We start from the raw sequence: 21,578 nt of genomic DNA on the forward strand, positions 1-21,578 counted from the left end.
ATGTCACGGTTTGAGGCTGGGCCGGCCACTAACAAATGACAGATGCTCTCTATTAACCCCTCTCCCTTCCCAAAAGGGAAAAGGAGAGAGAACAAGAGAGAGAGACTTTACGGTTTGGAAAAGAAAACTAAACCAGCTTTAATGAAACAATAACAACAAAAGAAAAGATGATAATAAGAATAAGGAAATAATTAAATATATACAATATGTACAAATAGATACAAACCCAATACCGAACCCAACTCCCCCCACCCTGATGATGATACGTCACCACCACACTGCAGGGCTGGCACTGGGGCAGTCCCAGGCTGGACTCAGCAGCAGACAGGGACGGGATGCAGGAGCTGGACTCAGGCACTGGATTCAGGGATGCACGGATCGGGATCGACACCAGAAGAACAGACAAAGTCCTCCTCAGGTGTCGGTCATCGAGGAAGAGAGAGAGACCCTCGTGATCTCTCAGCTTTATACTGAATATGATGTATATGGGATGGAATACTCTGTTGGTCAGGTTTGGGTCACCTGTCCAGTTCGCTTCTCCCTGCAGGTGCGACCTTTTTTGTACTTGCGACCCTTTTCACTCCTGGCACCCCAGCATGGAGTACAAGATTTTGCAGATTGGTACAAGATTGGTCACTACAATAACAAGTATAAGCAAGGACCTCTCTGCATCCCATTCCTTGGTACGAACTGTAAACATCAGGCCTTATCACTGCTGGGAGCAGTCACTGTCTGGAAAAACATGCTGCTGTTTCAGAAAGTGCCGCCATTAGTTAGAGGAGACTTAACTGAAAAGTTAAAGCGCTAAAACAGAATTAGTTCTGGTTTAGCCCAAACCAGGACAACCTAATACAATTCCTAGGATGCCACTCTGAAAATTTACCTCTGGAGAGCCATCCAGCATAACTTCATTAAGGACTGTCTGCTGAGGAGGAAATGATACTAGGAGGAGCTGTGATATCTGAAAGTGAAAAAGAGCCCTCAGAGGAAAGGGGCAGTCTATTCATGCCTTGTGACAACAGGTCAAAGGAGCCAGGGCGGGGGGAGAAGTTATGTCTTTGCTCCACTGCAGCCCCATAAATGTTTTCAGGTTTGCAGGCGTTGTTTTGGTAACCAGTGTTACCAAATATGCACAGCTAAAATTCCCCATCTGTGTTCCAAAGCCAGTAAAGTTGTGATAAAGGTGTTCAGTGCCCATCACAGAGATTATCTGACATCTATCTGCCTGTAGTAAACAAATCTTTGAGCAAGACTTTCAGTGTGCCTGCTGTGGCTTTGTGGCGTGCTGGTCTGCTGCTGCTGCCAGTGGGTGAAAGCGGGATGTTTTCTCTGTGCTGCTTCCCTGGTGATCTGCGAAAGAACTCCGCAATCCGAGTTGATTGTGAAGCAGGTATGTTTATTACAGCTCTGCAGCGCTGGGTGCAGCAAGGGTCCGGTGCCCTCAGGATGCTTGCACCCTGAGCTGCGGTAATTTTAAAGCAACAAAACTTACATATTTACATATTTATCGCTCTGTCCCGCTTCGGATGTAAATTAGATCTCCTTCCCCTTGCGCAGGCGCAGTCTTTCCCTTCGAGGGTCTTTTGGTGGTCTTGGGGAGGAAGTAAGAGTTCCTCGATAGTCTTCATCATGATTGTCCTTTTGAACCCGTCCTCCAGAGTGCGCAGTTCAGGGACAGCTGGGCAGGGTCTGCCCCTGCGACCACAACTCAAGGCAACATCCCCCTCCGTGGTCACGGTCTGTTGCACAAATACAATTCCTCCCCCATCCCCATCTCACCTAAAACAATGAAGCAGGCCTTCGAGTGACCAAGACCCTACTTGAGCACAATGAAGCAGGCCTTCGAGTGATCAAGACCCTACTTAAGCCCTGCCAAGGGCAGGGGGTTACACTCTTGTTTACCAAAGACAAGGCTAGCTAGCTGATATTGCAGAGACTAAAGCATATCACATATTTCAAAAAGAATATTTTCAGATATTTTCTACTTTCCCATATCACTGGAATGGTATGGTGAAAGGGCACATAGCAGGAACTGGGTATGCACCCAACAAATTGAGGTTACTCTTCTGTTCACATATCCTTTGGCTTTAGCCTAGAGGCCTAGCTGGTTAAGTTCAACTGCCTTACACATGCAACCTCATAATTTTTCATTGACAGGGTCAAACTAACCCTTTCTTTTAGTCTAGAATTTTCCCTGCAGCACAGTGGAAATAGTACATGCGATTAGTACAAAAAATCTGCATGATATCAAAAACCCAAGAGATGAAAAAAATCCTAAAGCCATTATTGAATACATCAGTTAGTTAAGGGGATCTATGATGTTGGCTTTTGGGATAATCCTTCCTCAGTCTCACTTTGGAAGTCAGATGTCCAGGCGCAGCATCACAAATTCATGTATACCACAGTCCACAAAGAAGCGTTAAGTCTATCAGAAGTGTGGTAGCAGTTTTAAACCCATGTTTGTTGTTATTTTTTTCTTTAGGGTACCATCTTTCTGCCTGGCAACAGAGTAATTGAGCATCCCTGCAATGAAGAAAGTCCAGGAAAGTTCCTTTTTGAAGTTGTTCCAGGTAGGATATTCTACTCCACTTAAAAAGTCTTTTTTAATTTTATTTTCAATTTTGTTTCCAGTGACAAATGGCCACATGTGTTCTGCCAGAACAGAAGCTTAAGGTGATTAATGGTGCACTTTAAGGAAAAAAAAAATTGGGTAATTTGTTAATACTATCATTCATAATTTTTTCATTCATCTCCAGGCAGCATAAGAAAAGGATGTGATTTTTATTTGTCAGTGTAAAGCATGATTGTTCATGGCAAGGGGCTGCACACGGAGTGGCATAGTAGTCATTAGAAGTGTATTTGGTGATTAGATTAGATTTTATTGGATGCTATGGAGTAGTGTGTCCTGTGGTAACAAAGGAACCCATAACTTAGCATCAACAGCTTATCAGTATAGCACATGGGCTTGGTGACATCGGTACTATTACTTAATAATGCTTCCTGATCACTGTGGGTTGATAAACGCTTGTAACAACAGCAAGCATTGCTGCTTTGAAACCCTAAACTGGGTTTTAGTTGTGGGTTTTTTTGCTTGGGTATTTTTTTTTTTCTGGGGGTAGATTTGTCTAAAGAACATCACCCTGTCAACTGAGTGGTACTCCTGACTGTGTTTCTGGCTTAAGTGATTTGCTAGCTTTCTCTTTGCTACCTTGGACTTCTGGAGGGCAGACCTTGGCCTATTTAAGGGCCTGGTTGACAGAGTCCCTTGGGAGGCAGTTCTGAAGGGCAAACTAGTCCAAGAAGGTTGGACATTCTTCAAGAAGGAAATCTTAAAGACACAGGAGCAGGCTGTCCCCATGTGCCAAAAGACAAGCCAGCAGGAAAGAAGATCAGCCTTTATTCCTTTATTGGATGCGGAGGGAAACTTAGTGACAAAGGATAAGGAAGAGGCTGAGGTACTTAATGCTTTCTTTGACTCAGTCTTTAATAGTAAGACCAATTGTTCTCGGGGTACCCAGCCCCCTGAGCTGGAAGACAGGGAGCAGAATGAAGCCCCCATAATCCAAGGGGAAATGGTTAGTGACCTGCTACACCACTTAGATACACACAAGTCTATGTGATCAGGCCCAGTCAGCATGGGTTTATGAAAGGCAGGTGCTGTTTGACTAACCTGATCTCCTTCTATGACAAGGTGACACACTTAGATGAGGAAAAGGTTGTGGATGTTGTTTACCTGGACTTTAGTAAAGCCTTTGACACCATTTCCCACAGCATTCTCCTGGAGAAACTGGCTGCTCGTGGCTTGAACAGGTGTACTCTTTGCTGGGTAAAAAACTGGCTAGATGGCTGAGCCCGAAGAGTTCTATACATAGATTCAACAAGGCTAAGTGCCAGGTCCTGCACTTCAGTCACAACAACCCCATGCAGCGCTACAGGTTTGGGGTGGAGTGGCTGGAAAGCTGCCCGGCAGAAAAGGACCTGAGGGTGTTGGTTGACAGCCAGCTGAACATGAGCCAGCAGTGTGCCCAGGTGGCCAAGAAGGCTGATAACATCTTGGCTTTTATCAGCAGTAGTGTGGCCAGCAGGACTGGGGAAGTGACCTCCCCCTGTACTCGGCACTGGTGAGGCCACACCTCGAATACTGTGTGCAGTTTTGAGTTCCTCACTATAAGAAAGACATTGAGGTGCCGGACTGTGTCCAGAGAAGGGCAGTGAAGCTGGTGAAGGGTCTGGAGAACAGGTCTTATTGAGGAGCAACTGAGGGAACTGGGGTTCTTTAGCCTGGAGAAAAGGAGACCTTATCACTCTCTACAGGTACCTGAAGGGAGGTTGTCGTGAAGTGGATGTCAGTCTCTTCTCCCAAGGAACAAGCAATAGGACAAGGGGAAATGGCCTCAAGTTTTGCCAGGGGAGGTTTAGATTGGGTATTAGTAAAAATTGTTTCCCTGAAAGGGTTGTCAAGCATTGGAACAGGCTGCCCAGGGAGGTGGTTGTGTCACCATCCCTGGGGGTATTTAAAAGATGTGTAGACATGGTGCTTAGGGACATGGCTTAGTGGTGGACTTGGTAGTGTTAGGTTTATGGTTGGACTTGATGATCTTAAGGATCTTTTTCGGTCTAAGCGATTCTATGTTTCAACATCCAGTTAGCCCACTGTGTTTATACAATATATTCTGTTAATTCCCATATTACTTTTCAATTTACTTTCCCATTATGGCTATTTAAAAGGGTAAATAGAGGATAATGTTTATTGAAACTCACCTCCATGTTCTTGCTCTTAAACCAAGGCACAGATGTTGTTGTCTTGACTGATGCATGGAGATTTTGATATGTTGTAAAAGTTGTTGTAGAAGAAATATGAAGTAGAATTCAAAGCTAAGGAGGTTGGTCACCCACTGGAATTTGCAGATACAGCTCAGCACAGTGCAGCTTTATTTTTCCTTTTATACATGGCAAAGAATTTGATTATGAAAGCTATGTGCAGTAAGGGGTTAGCATGCAAAGCAAGCAAACATGGTATCTGTGGGGTTTGGTTAACCTCACCCCAGCTTGAAGCAATCACATTTTAAAAAGTTTCTCACAGTGCTGTGTATCTTTTTCATGTGTTAAAAATATGGAAAGAAACCTATTATTGACATTGCAAGTCTGGGGTTGACTACTATCTTGTTTCCATTGAAAACTGAGAGTTCTTTTCAATTGAAAAAGTGAGCTTCCCCACCCTGAACACAAAGAATGCTTTCTGACCTAAAATTTCCAGGCAAAATGGAACTTCAAATCAGTCATTTCATAAATTAAGCTTGTATTTCTTCTGGATGTTGTAGATGAGAATGAGAGAAGCTGAGCTTCTGTAGTTGTAGCTGTTGCTGTTATTGCCATAGGGTCTGTGCCCTACAGCAGAGGTGATAAGATGAGCAGACAGAAGTGGACATGAGTGATAATGCTGTCTCTCCTCCTGATAGACATGACCATGGGAGAAGCAGCGTTAGTTCTTGCAGCAGTTTAAACTAGAAGATGCTTCCTCAGAAGTACACAAAACTGGGGTGTCCCCATCTCAAAATGTCTTCAGTGACGCTTTGCTGTCACATCACATGTGAAGGCATCAATATAAAGGATTTTGCTGAAGCTGGCGCTCCATATGTTCTTAATCTATCTGATAAAGCTCACCCTGGGTGTGCTTATTATGCCTCTGGTCTATATGAATTTGGCATCGAGTGTGGAATATTTAACTGTAGACCTGAAATGTGTTTGTGGTGCAGGCATGCAGACCTTCCTGTGCAACCATGCAGAGGCAGCTCTATGGCACCTGAGGGTCACTGCCTGCATGGGACCTGCCACAGCTGAACTGCAGAAAGCTCCCTCAGATACAGGTTGCAATTTTACTTAAGAGGAGGAAATCTGGCCGATAACAGGATAGTAGGAAATGGTAATGGAATAAGGCTTGAACAATCAAACATTTACATTTTGAAGGCAGGCCCTTCTGTCAATGTTCAGGCACCTTCCTTGATGACTACTCATTTTCTGTGTATGACGCTATGCCAAACACCACTGATGCCTGTGGGATGTATACACAACATATGGAGGCCAGACCGTACTTTGCTGCTGAGTTTGAATGCTTTTACCACAGTACCTGGCTGTTGCCTAAATTGTAGAAAGCCTCCAGAAAATGCAATGTTTCACCTTGGTTTTGAGTTACCAGTACATTGTTACTTCTCAACCACCATCTGTGTTGCTTCTGCTCCCACAATTCAACTGTTTATTGCTGGTTTTCAAAGTGACAGCAACTCTCGCTCAATTTTCTGCAGCCTGAGCCCTTATATGCCAAGCCTCAGCGTGGGGTCAAACTTCATGGCCAAGTTAAAAAGCCTTGGGCAGCATAGCTGACAATGGGAGCACCAGCTGCTGGACTGATGGGCAATGCTGATGGGAGAGCACAATCTCTCTCGTGATTTCCCGCAATATTTGTTACGCCATCTTTCTATGCAGTCAAGTTTCTATGCTGGAGCACCTCTCCTATGAAGACAGGATGAGAAAATTGAGGTTGTTCAGCCTGGAGAAGAGAAGGCTCCGGGGGGACCTTATAGTGACCTTCCAATACCTGAAGAGGGCCTATAAAAGGCAGGGGAAGAACTGTTCACAAGGGTCTATAGCGATAGGATGAGGAGTAATGGGTTTAAGCTAGAAAAGGGTAGATTTAGTTTGAACATTAGGAAAAAGTTCTTTAATATGAGGGTGTTGGATCACTGGAACAGGTTGCCCAGAGAGGTAGTGGAAGTCCCATTCCTGGAGACATTCAAGGTCAGGCTTGATGGGGCTCTGGGCAACCTGACCTAGTTAGAGATGTCCCTGCTCATTGTAGGGGGTTTGGACTAGATGACCTTTAGTGGTCCTTTCCAACCCGATACATTCTATGAGTCTAAGTTAAAAAGTAATTTTTAATTAGTTTTTGGGCTGCCTTCAATATTTATCTGGAGCCTCCCTGAGAATTGGGTAGGGTGTTTTTTGTTTCATTTTGGTTGCTTGTTTTTAATTCTGAGTATGGAATTTCTGAGTATGGAATTTTGCATGTGTTTAGGATAGCACCAGTATATTTATTTTTTCCCCTTTGGTAACAAGCATGCAGCTATAGTGACTTAATACAGGAGCAATTTTCCTGGTGATATATTATGCTAAGGTTTCCTGACCAAAAAAAAAGTTTTTGGGAGATCGGATAGGACATTTCATGCCACAGCACTGATCTTTGGGGGATGAAATTAAAATCAAGACTCGGACTGACTGTGGAGGTATCACAGTGCCTGTAGAAGTGTTGTCAGCTGTATGTTAAGCAAAGATGAAGTGAGCTTTGCCACTGTTGTTCTGTCGCTGTTGTTTCTCCAGGCAAGTATTGTCAGCCTCTTGTAATGGAACTGTTTGTCATCTGAATCCTCTTAGTGACTTGGTACAAAAGTCAGTTTTATAGGCTGACAGCAACAAAACTCAGGTCATTGAGTGTAATAGAGAAAAATATATTGTAGCCAAGGTTCTGTTTAGCCTTTGTGAGCTTTCATAGGAGAAAACAGTTACATAGCAGCAGGGACGATTTGCAGGCGTTTTTTTTATTTTGTCAGCTTAAATGATTGTTGTGTTAAATATATGGCACTGAAGCTCATTTTGCTCTTGGATTCTGTTTTCCGTGTATTAAAAGTCGAAGTAATTTTTGTTATAATCCCAAAGGCAATAGTGACAAGTCCTCTTTTTGTCTAACATGTCTGTGGGTGGCCTGAAAACTTGTGTCTGTGTGTTTGTTTATTGGTAATACATGCAAATTATTTTGGGAATGTACGTGGGAGTAGGTTTATACTATGAAACTAATTCTCTGTACACAGCCATCTGTGAAGATGAATGAAAGAAATGTGTGTGGAGACAAGTATCTTGCAGTTTTGATGCTGTAATTAAAATACAGATGCCTTTAATTTGCATTTTGAAAACATTCTGTTCATTCTTTAAGTCATGACATGGTTTAAGACTTAAAATTGTTCCTTTTTTTTCTTTTGCTGTGCTGATGAAGTTAATTTACAGGAGTGAAACTGTCTTCTGTACAGCATGGGGCCCACGCCACGCTGTTGTGCAGGGGTTTTCTGTACTGGAGTGTGACCATGAGGTGATCAGTGATGTCTGTGGTTATTAACAGTTTCTCTTGCACTTGGAGGAATGTTTCACGCTCAACAGAAACCAGAAGATGGTTTAAATAAATACCTTTTTAATGGGAAATATGCATATACAGCAAAGTTGTGTGATTAGGTTTGTTCAAGTGATTGTGTTTTATTTGCTGATTGTTACTAGTTTTATTTAGAAGATAAAAATCTCATTCTGTGTATTTTTTCCTTTCAAAAGGAAACCTAAGGTTTTTATATTGGAATGTCGGTGTAATGGGGGAAGGCGTTTATGTTCGCATGGAACTGAATCAGGTGACCCAGCTGCGTTTCAGTGAACTAGGTGTTACCTGTAGGTACAGGGATGCAGAACAGAGGCACATGAAAGCACTGTAGTTTGCACATGTGGTGGTTTGAAGATGAGGGACTTGATTCCTGCTTGAGTCGAGTTCCTGCACTCCATTTGCATCAGGAGGAGATGAGCACAGAGAAGGGGGAAGCTCAGGCTCATCCATTGTTTTTCACACAATGCTTGAGCATCTATTTTGGAGTCCCCTGGACTTTCCAAGGGTTGCTGCCTGAGGGCATTTTGAATGAGGGCAGTATGGAAAGCCTTGCAGTAGGAGCCTGTGGCTTTCCCAGGGATGTTCAGATGCTTGTAGGAGCTCCCAAGGCTTGAATCCTTGTCTCCTGATGCAAGTCTGGAAGCACCTCCAGCTCAAAATAACATGGGATTATGTAGCTAATTGCCTAGAAGAGATGATGGTTATTGAATGGGCGAAGAAATGTGCTTCATCAGTGACTGGGCTTTGATCCTGGAAACTAAGTTGCTTATACTGCTACCTCCTCGGTTGCTGTTATTTGAGATCCTCATGTGGTGGCTGATGTCCTGCTCTATGAGAGTGATAAATCATTTTACAGCTCGCCCTCAGGGGTAAGAAGCCAGATCACCGTTCCAATGGTATTTCACCATTTGAATGTTATGGATTTGTGTATTTCTTTGTTCCTGTCCTGTATTGCATGCAGATTTCATGAGAAAACAGCACTGAAGACAAGCTTGCTTACAGGATTATGTTTGCTAGCATGTGATCTGTTTGCATGTTCTGTCCTAAGGCATGGGTTTCCTTAGAGACACAAATCTCTCAAAGTTTTCTCTGATGAGTTGTTCAGTTGCATGAGTGTTAATATTTAATTAGTACTGTTTAAACTAAAACATACATTTCCAAATGTTGGTCTTTGATATTCCTTGTGGAATCTTTTGATTGTAAACTTTGTATATGTATGCTGTATTTTTCACCATTGGAAAAGTATTGTAGTCCAGCATACGCATCTGTGTGGGTGAATTTGCACTTTGGTAGTACTGAGTTACCAAAGTCTGTTCATGCCTCTAAAAGTGTTCTCAGTGCAGCCCCTAGTTATATGTCTGCAGCTTAAGGCATGGTTTCATTCTTAGGGGTTATTAACACTGTTAGGAAACAACTGTAATATTTCAGGGAAGCTGTAGTCTCTGCTGCTGCTTTTTTCTACACTTGCATGTCTGCAGATTTCTTGTCTGTATGGTTCCTCGGATATCCCTCTTCCTATCAGGGAACATGAAATCTTTCCTGAGTCATGGATGGTGGAGACTGCAGAAGGCAGGAATTAACCTTCAGCACTGTACGCTGTTGTTTAAGGTCAGGCCTGAGAGCTGTAGTCAAGAGGACAAGCCCAAACTTACTGGTGAGGAAAATCATACCATTTTTACTCTGGTTTCGATGAACTCTCTGTGTACACAATTTTTCTATATGTAAATCTTTTCAGAAAGCTGTTTCTCAGTGATACTATACAACAGAAGTGTTGGTTCCCTTTGTGGTGCTAATTTAAAACAAACTAAATGAATTGCCGCAATGAGACAACTTACTACTTCTTCTGCAGGTAGAAGTACAAGATATAAATCAAAATATGACATGTACTTAAAATACTTCAGTTACTTTCCCAAATGCTTCAGCTGGAAAGGACGTGAAACAAAAGCAGTTTCACTGTACAAAAGCCTGTCTCAGGACTTAGTTTTGATACTCCGGCAGTCCTTACTTCCATGATACTGTTCAAACGTTTGGCTGCTTTTGCATCACAGCTTTCCTCATAAGAATTATTTTCAGGTGATTTAGGAGTCTTCAGTAGGTTTTACAAATTGGTGTTAGGAAAGTGTTCCCCAATGCTGTTATGGAGAGTGTCCTACGAAGTATTTTTGTGTTCTTTTGGAGGACTTGAGATGTTGCTGTTTACAGCATGTTTGAATCTCATTTTCTGGCATGAAATTCTTACTCTGTGTTTTCTCAGAACAGTGAGCAGTATTTCATCAGGTTTCTAGGCTGACTTTATGGACTTGTGAAGTCTTTGACTACAGAGTGTTTCCCAAAAGCCCGTTGCTTTGTAGGAGAATCTCTGTAAGGGAGTGAAATATTAATTCCCAGAACTTTGAAATGGTTAGAATTATTTTTTCATTAGTCAGAAAAAAAAAATAAAATATGTCCACAGGCCTTTTTCTTTATTTCTTTATGCCTTTAATTGCATACCATATGGCAAATGAAGCTTCCTGCAGATTAACTGTTCTGGTAGGGAGCATGAGGTGGGTTTGAGGGGATTTTTTTAAGCTTCCTTTACATAAAAGTTTGGATAATAAACTATTTTGCTTCTACTGCTGCAATAGGCTTTCACTTCTGAAAGCTTAGTGAATTTTTTAGTTCCAAAGGACAATGTTATTTCATTTCTGCAGAATAGCTATCTTATTTTTAAGTTAGCTTAGATTTGCTTAGGTCTGTGCACCCATGGCTGAGAGTCAGTAGGGATCTCTTTTGCATATGCCTATGTCACAGTGATTTAAGTGTCGCTGAACAGGTCGTTTGGCCTCCACAAGTGTGTTGTGGGGTTTGAGAAGATAAATGGCTGCCAGCGTGCTGTAAGGTTATTAAAAACTCTCCAGTTCCTTGTTGGTACACAGTGTTTAGCAGATTAAGCCCTTCCAGGCCTTCACCATGAGTTCTCAAACATCTGAAATGGGAAGGCCACAGTAGGTAATAATTCTTGTCGCCTACTGATTGGCAGCGCTTTTAATTTATGATTCAGGAAGGTCTGGAAAATGTGGATTTGATAAGTTCACTTGCATTTTTTTTCCTTAAGGGAAACAAGACAAACGGGAATTACAGATTAATCTTTTTTGGCTAAACAAGCAATTTTCCTTGTAGTGCTCCCATGTACCTTAACAGGTTGCATACTGGATACTTACCATAGCTTTTTGTTTTAATGTTCTTCTCTTCTGATATCAATACTTTGCAGTTCTAGAAGTCATATGACAGCAGGACTTCTGTGGGGTGAGAAAGGTTGGACTTTACAGTGAGACAGCAAACCGGGCAGATGATTAGCTGACCTGTTTGACTGTGACTGGTGTAATTCAATATGATGTCTCAGGGATGGAAATGCTTTAGAAGGTTTTGAAGTCTGTTGTTTTGAAGTAGAACTGTTTGTTTGCTGTAAGAGCATAGCCTTACGAGAAATAAGGGGCAAGAGTTCCCTGCCTTGCCTTCGCAGGAGTAATTGTCATGTCCAAGGTGAGGATACACCCACACATACAGCAAGTGGCTTTCCTTGAAGGCTTAGCAGAGTGTTAGGAACACAATGCAGTAAGCAAATTCCCTTCTCTTGACTTTAGGAGAAAATTGTGTATTAAGATGTTTCCTGCCCTGCTGCAAAAACCACCTTTCTATAGTGCACATGCACACACACCCAAGCACTGAGGTACTCTCTCTACCTTTCCTGTCATGCAGATGCTCTGTATTCCTTTCACCATCAGGATGGCTAGCACAATATTGATTCCCTTTTCTCCGTGATATAAAACCCCAAAATGAAGCGTTAGACCAGTCAGCTGCTTTGACTTGTTCCCTACACTGGATTCCTATCTGCTCCTGGTGTGACCCCAGTAGATTTAATTGGTGCTGCCACAAAGATGAATGCCTCCTCCTGCACGCACTGACGGGCAGCAGTGCCTCTTCATTAGTTTTCAGGAGCACAGGACCTCAAGGGCACTGCTGATACTGCCAACTGAACTAATTGTACCTCTGATATCTTTTGGAGGGAGCAGGTAGGCTTTTTAATCAAATGTGCACCAGCCTTACTGCGCATAGGTATCTCCGTGTAACTTGCTAAAGCAGCTTTGACTGCCGCTCATTTCCTATTGAAGATCTCCTGAACACATTGCCATCCTTATTAACAGAGTGATTTCTCAAAAATGTAGTTGGTAGGGAGCCACCTCTCTGCATGCAGACACATTGGCGTGCTCTGTCTTGTTCTTGTCCTTGGAAGAAAGCTGTAACAACTCTGATCTGTTTTTTTTTTTTTTTTTAAGTGACCCTTGGAAATGCATGGAGTCAGTGAGCCAGAGAAATGAAGCTGGCAGAAGCTTTGCTGCTTGTTTCTCACAAGGTTAATGGTGTGGGCTCAATGGGAATGAACTCTTTTCCATCTCGAGCAGCAGCTCTTGTGATGCACGAATGTCTGACGTGCCCATAAGAGACCCGCCTCCTTCATGGTTTTTAGAAAAGCAAGACCCAAACTATCCCTAGTCCTACATCCCTGTGAAATGAGATGGGGGGTCATGCCACCAAGCTGTTGCGCTGGCACCATAAAATCTGCTAATTTCAAGCTCTGTTCCCTACAGGTCAATGCATGTAATATCCCTTTTAACTATGTTTTTCTGTGCCTTTGTTGTCATGGCTAGTGAACAACACCGAGAGAAAGCACTAAGTTCAAGATACCTGTTTTTGCTCCAGTTCCAGCAGTGACTCCTTCCATGACATTGGGCCAAGTGCCTTCATGTCCATGCATGTTCAGTTGGGATGATACCTGCATCCTTGTGAGTGGTACAAACCTTGCAAATTAATAATGTTAAGGAATTGTAAATCTGAACTAGTGATAGCCAGCGAGAAGTTTTTATAACCTTTATATGGGGGTTTGGGAGAGAGAGGCAAGACCAGGATTGGTAGCATATCTGTGGAGTAATATGAGTAGTTTTGCCTCGTCTCCTTCATGTGGAAGATCCCCTCATGGTACCATATCTGTTTAAAGATCAAGATTGTTGTGACTCAGTCTTGGGCTACTAAAGAACTACCAGAAAATGTCCTGTTTATCCTGGAAGGGAAGATGGCGCACCTTTTCCCATTCAGAAGATGTGGTCCCTTTTCTGGTAGAACTCCAGCACTTGTATCTAGCATAGAAGATCCGGCAATAGCTGATTTAAACATAATTTCTTTAAATACAGAAATATTCATTCACAGATAGTATCTTTTTAGCCTAAAATTAATCTAATAGAAATTATAGCAATTTATGCCATCTGCTTTTAAAGCTGAAGACATTAAATCGAGATGCAAGAACTATTTAAAAGAAAAATAAAAAAAGAGCCTTTTCTAAATGTCTTCTCTGAGGTACGCTGCATGTGCAAAATAATCAAATTATCCTCACTCATATGGCTCGGGTGTTTAACTTTGAAGTGAAATATGAGCCATCACAAATTTTCATATATAAACCCTGCTATCTTGAGTCCTTTCTATCTTTGTGAACCAGTACAGATTATAAGTAAAAGTGTGCATATTTATATTAGAAGTAGTAATGTTGCCTTCTTTCTGAATGCTATTTCCTAGTTATAGTCGATTTTAAAGATAGGTGATGGATGAAGCACTTCTGAAAACTCCTGAACACTTGTAGCTTTGGTTTTCTTTCCTGTAAAGTAATTCCGCTTACTTTTCAATCATCTGCTCTCAGTGGCGTTAATTTCATGTGGCAGAAGACCGCACAGAATCTACAAAAATTTTGAATGAGTGCTGTTTCTTTGCCTGCCTTTGCCATTACTCAAGCATGGTATATAAAGCTGAAGTAAAAAAGTTATTTTTCACTTACGTCTTTTAATTTAGAAGCAGATTGCTTTTCTTGGCCCTGCTTAATACATGGAGCGTGTGATCTGAAGTGTGTTTGCTCCATAGGTTAAGTTAGCAGTATCATTAATTTGGATGAGCTTCTCTGTGTGACCCACTGGTGTCACTTTGGAGGTCACATACTACATACAAGAGTTTGGAACATAATGATGGTGGCATCTTTAAAAACTTAGGTGCCATAAAAGCAAACTTAGAGGTCAAGTTTGTGGAGAATATCTTCCACCACCAGTGTACATGTACACCAGATTTGCTCTTAGTGAGGATGTAGCTCATGTAATGAAAATTACATTTGGGGACATGTTTTATTTCCACCCTGTTTTTAATGACACCAGTTGTAATCACAGCAAGACTGGGAATTTTTTTCTCCGCCTCAGCACTGCAGGTAACACTGGAGCTTGACAATCAGTATCAATGTTGGTAAATGGCTTAGGTAGTACCAGACATGCAGAGATAGTTCCCACAAAGCCAGGTGGTCTGTGGGAAGGTAAATAGAATGAAAGCTTGTTTCTCTGACAATTTTTGATAGTGATTTGGGGACCAAATGTGACAGGGTGAAGCAATATTGGCTTTTTCCATTGTTCTGTTAAGGTGTGTGGAATTTCCTGAACTTTAATAGTGCGCTCTGTGGTGCTGAAGATACATCACACCCCAACTGTATGGCTTGAATGAGTTGTGAAGCTACAGCAAGTCTTCAGCAATGTCTGTGTTATGTCCATTAACTATATGCCATGGACACACTATTTGGTTTGCCAATACAAAATCATGTCTGTTGCTACTTTGGCATTCTCTGGTGTGTAAATACAGACTTTGTCTCAAAAGAGACAAAATGCCTTTTATCTTCCCGACTACAATAGCTGTCCGAATGCCATCTTTAATAGCTACTAGCTTCATTTTTTCAGCTTCATGTATGTCCCTCTAGTGGCGACATCAAAAAGTCCAGTGAAATGACATATTCTGTGTTGAATATCCTGTTCAGGGCTTTGATTTTTAGCTTGTTTCCTGTCAGCAGTATCCTTGGCATATCATGAAGCACAGCTTGAAACTTAGGTTCCCAAACAAATTCTGTGAAGTGGGTAGAGAATACTGGGAAAAAATCAGAGGCAGTGGTAGCTCAAGCTTTTTGAGAAAAGATTTTCCTAAATATTCATATTGCTGACCTTATTTTGATGGATTGTAATAATGATTACTTTGCTGCCTTCCTCTGCTCACAGAATTGAGAATCCCTCAGCTTTAGTCAACATGCAAAAGTTTAATGATAAGATGATAATGTTTTTATTACAATTGCCTGTGTGCACTTTCTATATTTCAATTGTTAAAAGATGATCTGCACTTGATTAGACTAAGCAACAAAAATAGCATTGTAGGAAGAACTGAGACAGAAATGTGGAGGCATGCCCAAAGTATAGACATTCAAGGTATTGTTACGTGGGGTGTTCTGTAGTAGATGTCTGCCGGTCTTCTGCAATAGTAATAATCATAATTAAATTCCTATGCTTATTGCTGTTTTCGGCAAGAACCTCTGCAGATGCAGAAAGTAAATCAAAATGCATACACCTTCTGTGTCACACGGCTGGTGGTATCCCACTTGAAATGGCAGGAAAGACAGAGGGTAGGTGACTTGCCTGAAGCTGTCTGGAAAGTCAGTGGCTGAGTTGGAAGGCAGATCTCACCTTCTTGATGCAGCAAAGAGCCTGTGCCCCCCAATGTGGGAGGCAAAAGTATGCAGGCAGTGAGCTTGTGAAGCCCTCTCAGCTCTGGAGGTATTGGGAAATGCAAGCTCCATTTGGATTAAAGGATGGTTTAGCCAAACATCCTCAAAATACGGTACTTCCTAGTGCCTAGGTCATCTGAATAGAAATCAGATTATTTTCCTAAAGCTTACAGAACTTGAGGCAGATATATGCTTTGTGTTTTCTCATGTGCTTGTGTGTTGCTGCCTGACCTAATCCTCCGCGCTGTGGCTGCGGCGGTAAGAGGCTCACAAGTCCTTTGCTCTTCATCCAGTCCTTCTGCAGACTCTTTCATCTTCCCCCTTTTCCATTACTGGTGCTAGGGGAACATTGATCCTTATTTAAAATAAAGTGTCATCTTTCTTGGTTTTCAGCCTTGTATTAGACAAGTGGCAGAAAACTTTTTAAGCCCACGGTGAATGAGAGGACCTTGCTCGTCTTTGTTTCTTCGGCACAGGTGTCAAATTTAAAGCTGAAAAGCAGAATTTCTGTCTCATATCTGCCAGTTGCACAGTTATATCATGTACTAGTATGTGGTGACAATTTGTTATTCATCATGGTAAAAGCTGGGTTAGCCTGACTCCTTCCCTTTGACAGAAAAGGAGAACCTTTCTGTGGGATGTGAATGTCTGCCCAGGGTGATGTTGTCTCATCTCACCTCATGGAGTTGTAGCTTGTACTGATCTCCTAATTAAATTGTATGTCTTTATAAAGCTAATGGGCGTAACTGTGAAATCTTGATCTTCTGTGCTGTATTTCAGATCCCCACTATATTCATACCTTTGATGTCTGGTTAGCTTTTAGTTTCTGGAAGAAATAACAAGGAGTAACAGTGATTGATGTATGTTTCTGAAGAGAGTTTCAAACTACAAGTGCAAGGTTGACTATCAGGTCTTAATGAAGCTGGTCTGCAGTTTAGGTGATGATTAATGAAGGAATAATGTCAAGGAGCAGTGCTTGATGGTATTATGTTGACTTCTGCTGCAGACCAGTCTCTTCTGTGGGAGAAGCAACTGCTGCTCTGGGTTGAAACAAGCTGCACCTGGCAGCCACCATTCCTGCTCCATGGTGTACACTGCAGGCGGCGCATGCCCGGGGGCCAGCCTGCCCTTTTGTCCACGCACTGGTTGTATGCAGCCCAGGCTGGCAGAAGGATCCGCTCTGCAAAGGGCTTCTTTCAGGGCAGTTACGGAAAATGTGACAGCCTTGTCAGCCAGTCTGCTGAGTGCCAATGTGGAGGGAGAAGGAAAACACCCAGGGAAGGGTGATCTGGTGGCTTGCTAACTGCAGCACTGCAGCTACGGGATGTGGGAGGAAGATGCCATCTGCTACCATTTGGCACAACTCGGCCACAAGAGCACAGAGCGTATTATTGTCCTCGACCTTGGCAGAAGGAGCTGGCAGGGCACCCGCTGGGCTGCTGTCTTTGGCAAGAGATAGGAGCAGGCGGTGGTGGTAAAATAGCAACCAGGTCTGTACCTTGCATGCTACAGTGATGCGAGTGCTGGAGGAGAGGATGGAGGTGCCTCGGACACTGCATGCCTCTCTGCTCCTGCCACAAAAGGACGCGTTTCACCAGGAGCAAGTGGGTCCTGCTTACCTGTGGGGCCAGCAAGGGGCTCCCAAACTGTGGTGGAATAATGTGCCTGTCAAGGACAATAACACTATTAAACTTCTTAGAAATGTTAGAGGGGTAATAACAGGAGGTTTACACAGGCTGATGAGAGAATGAACTTGGCTCAGCGGAGACCTTGCTGAACTTGGATAAACATCCCCAAACAAGATTAGCTATACCAGGGGCTGGTTTCCTTCAGAAGGATGTGGCGCCTGCACTTCATGAATTCCAGTTGTAAGTTGTGGCTTACTGTCATCTCTTAAGTGTACCTCATTTTCTAGGGACAGAGAAAAAGAGAGTGGGGGCTTAACGAAAAACTGCCTAAACCACTAGGTACATCTTTGCTCAGAGAACAAAATGCTAACGTCTCAGCTATGGGAATAAAATGGTGCAGGGGTAGGAGAGCATAATTTTAGCAGCAGGGAAGCTGAACAGTAAAGTGAAGCTGTGAGAGACAATAAGGTTGGAGCTAAGGAGAATGAATAATGGAATTAAACAGTGGGTTACCAAAAAGTTATGTAAAGGGGAGTATTTATATCGGGGGAACATGAAATCATTTGGACAATACCATTGTTATTGCCATGTCAATGAAAAGTCATGTTAAGCTATGTATAGTAAAGGCAAAAGAATAGTTGTAGTATAAAATTTGTTTGTGCAAGGCATGCATGCATGTGCATGCTGTATTTCTGTTTGCAGTATTGCAGAGGAGCACTTCTGAAATGGTGAAGGAGAATCCAGGCAGGGAGAGCAGCCTGCAGTTTGTTACGGGCCTGTGATGGATAAAAGCATGTTTAGCTTCCATCTGTTCTGTTTTGGATGATGCTGATAGAAGGGGTCATAGCTTTGGCAGTGATGGATATTTGAAACCATTGCCATTTTTAGCTGTTCCAAAATTTTTCCCATTCTGTTTATTGGACGTCTATTTTTCTGTTTGACATGTATTGCCAGATACACTGCAGGTAGTAATTAACTGGAAGTGTTAGTTAAAGTGAGGCTGTCCTTGCTGTTTCTCCCCCTTTCACTGCTGCGCTTGGTACAGACATTTTTGGGAGTGGGAATAGTTAGGGGTATGTTTTGGCACATACCAGATAACAGTAATTTTGCTTTCCTGGAATTATATGCATAATTACCTTACAGTTTATGAATTAGTATTACAACCTGAGTGTAGCTTGAAAGTAATAAAGAATCTAGATGTTTAACTATAGTACAATACAAGAAATGGATAGCTTGCCAAATACAGTATTTTCTATGACTACTAAAATGTAAACATTTATCTCATTTTTTTGGATGTGTGCTGCCTCATGAAAAAAAAACAAGCATCGAGGTGTGTCTAACATAATTCTGCTCTAAGTAAAAATAAAAATGTATTGTGAATATGTAAAATGGTGCACAACTCACAATTATAGCACTAGTAGTTCTTCCTGGAAAGTGGTAAGAGACCAGCAGCACAGGCACATAGGAGAGGCCGGGATGCTACTTTGGGAAGTAGTCATTATGGCAGGAGCCAGGCCCATGGACAAGCACGTTTTCCCTGCAGAGGGTTGTTCTTTCTGTGTATCTCTAGAGGCGATCTGTATGAATCAAAGAGCAGTATTTTGCCACAAACGATTGCAAATCCATTTATTGTTGTTCCGTATTATTAATCGTTGTAATTTTTTGTGATACCTAACCAGCTTTTCTTTAAAATGCTGTAATTGCTCCGTTGACTCAAAATGTATATTTGAGATTGTCATTTAAAAGTCTTGTCAAAGGAGAGTTAAACTTCAGGGCACTAAAACCCATTTAAAGAATCCCTAGAGGCTTTTTACATGTCAGTCTTTTTAAAGCCACATAGATTTGTGAAGAAGTGGGCTGTCTTAAAGACGGTGCTGTAATAGGTGTACGTGTGTATGTTGATTTATTGTGTTTTGAGTACAGCTTTGTCCACACATGCAGATGATGGGAGGGAAAAATGTGACAGTCGTTTTCCATTTGAAAGTGCTTTTGATCTCTTGGGACTCCTACGTACCTCAATGATAAAACCACAATTCAGATATGTTTGGCGGAGAGTGTCGACACCAAAGCTGGGATAACTGAGGTTTACGTTCTCGGAGTACCATTAAGTACTGTTGGATCTGCAGCTGTTTTTTTAATGCATCAGCTCTCTTTTAATTAATTTTCTATTTTAACAGCATCAACTACATATTAATATGTTATTTAAAATAAATAGAGAATACTCTCCTGGAAAAGCCCTGAAGGTTTGGTCACATTCATACGTTGCCTTGCACCAACAAAGGCTGGGGAAGAGATTTAATAAGGCTTCTGTTCCATAGTAATTAAACGTCTGACTGATGACACTATAATTCAACAGATTAAATTGCTGTGTGATAAGATATAATCTGTCATGCAGAGATGCACATTAGTAATTACTAGTGCTGGATGGCATGTGTGATACCCCCTCAAACCATGTTAGACCTTGGTTGAGTCCCCGCACCTAAAATAGAGACATTATGTTTTTCCTAAGGTGTATTGTGCTTCTTAGTCTGTAAGTGAAATTGAGACAAGTGTAGTGCTACTGAGTTATGTGAATTTGAACTCAAAACTGTCATTTTAATTGGTCACCATCCCTATTCCTTGATGGTTTTATATTATCGTTTGTTTTAATATCAATGCTGTTGTTATTTTCTAAAGCAGGAAATTCATACAGTTCAGAGTCCAACTAAAATCTCTACCAAAAGTTTTTGGACAATTTCAGCCTTGATGTAGCTGGAGGTCTGTTGTACTTAACCTTCTTCTGTTTCTGAAAAGAAAGGTAAAGATTAAATACTGTGCTTAGCTCTTCATCTTGCTCTTGCCTCCTTCAGTGGCATAACTTGCTGCAAAGACAAATATCAAGGTTTTGTACAGCCCTGCTCCTCAGTAGAATTCATGTTTTCTCTAACAGTAGTGTGAAAACTGCTTTTTGTGAATTGATGGTGAGATCAATGTTATGTGGATGTGTGGCGGTTCTTTTAGTGGTTGCTTCACTAATTTATATACTTAAGTGATTAATCTTGGCCAGCTCTTAAACAAAATGGGGTTAAATCTAAGCTGGATTTTCGTGCATGTGAGACAGTGGTGACTGACCTCTGTCTGTGCTCCACAGCAATATTTTGTTCTGCAGTGTGACAAAGAACCCCTCTCTAATTTTTGCTACTAAACAGGCCTACTGAATAGTTTGTCTATGCTTAAAATTAATCTAAATACTCACAGATCAACCTCTCCAAATCCATTTATTTCTTCTACTGAGGTGGGTGACAAAGTAGTATGTGAAGACCTCTTGAATGTAAAGACTTTGTAAACAGGCTGAACTCTGCCCGGATACAGTGCCAGGCAGTTAGCTGAGAGCAGCACTTGTTTGCTGCTGCTTCCAATTTACTTCAGATTTTGTATCCTGTGGCAGCAAGCAGTGGTATTGTAGCCAGGCCTTTGGCTGTTCCTGTACTCTGTGGCTTTTTCCAGCTCTCTCTTTGTCCTGCTAAGGGAAAGAATTGCAATCCCCTTTTCATCCTTGATGGGCCCTTGCTTCCTCTCTCCTCTATCTTCCTGCCTTAGAGCTAGCTGTGTTTCTGCCCTCACTGTGGTCTCTGAGAGTTGGCAATCCAGTCCTGTCCTTGCCACTCCACGTCCCAGTTACCCTTTGCAAACTACCCTGGTCTTATTCACCAAAGCATTCACACAGCGTCACAAAAAATCTTGCTCCTTAAAGTGTCACAATGAGGGCACGTGGGCAGGACTGAAAAGGGTGTTGTCTCAGCCTTCATTGTCAAGGGCCAATTACAGTGTCAGCATGTGCAAAGTCTGATACCATTAAGAGTCCACTGGTTTTCAAGGAGACCTTAAAATCAAGGAAACTTTATGATCCTCATCAACTATAGGTTAATAAAGTTAGTGTTTCATTTTTATTGCCTGTGATGTACTGTGCTGGGTGATGCAAGCCAAATGCATGGCAGTACTGCCCTCTGCAGCCTCCTGTTTTGGTGGCCACAGCAGTCCTGGGCAGTTGTTTTAGGGCAGCCCTGCCTGGGTAAGGCTGTAAAGCTACCCACCCTCAGCAAGGGCATCTTAATGCTTGCTGCTTCTGTCATCACCCTGCTAATGCGTTTTTTGACGGCAGGCTATT

General features: G+C 42.1%; 1 protein-coding gene across 3 annotated transcripts in view; it reads left to right on the top strand.

The window, feature by feature from the left end:
- Window positions 1–21,578, top strand: part of ARHGAP24 (Rho GTPase activating protein 24) — a 188,240-nt gene that overhangs the window by 43,530 nt on the left and 123,132 nt on the right. For all 3 annotated transcript variants that reach the window (XM_086463903.1, XM_086463904.1, XM_086463905.1), the window contains exon 2: window positions 2,483–2,570. In XM_086463903.1, coding sequence (XP_086320029.1) covers window positions 2,483–2,570 — 88 coding nt within the window. The remainder of the gene's footprint in view (window positions 1–2,482; window positions 2,571–21,578) is intronic.

The sequence above is a fragment of the Leptosomus discolor genome, chromosome 4 (genome assembly GCF_034619465.1).
Source record: "Leptosomus discolor isolate bLepDis1 chromosome 4, bLepDis1.hap2, whole genome shotgun sequence".
Lineage (NCBI taxonomy): Eukaryota > Metazoa > Chordata > Aves > Leptosomiformes > Leptosomidae > Leptosomus > Leptosomus discolor.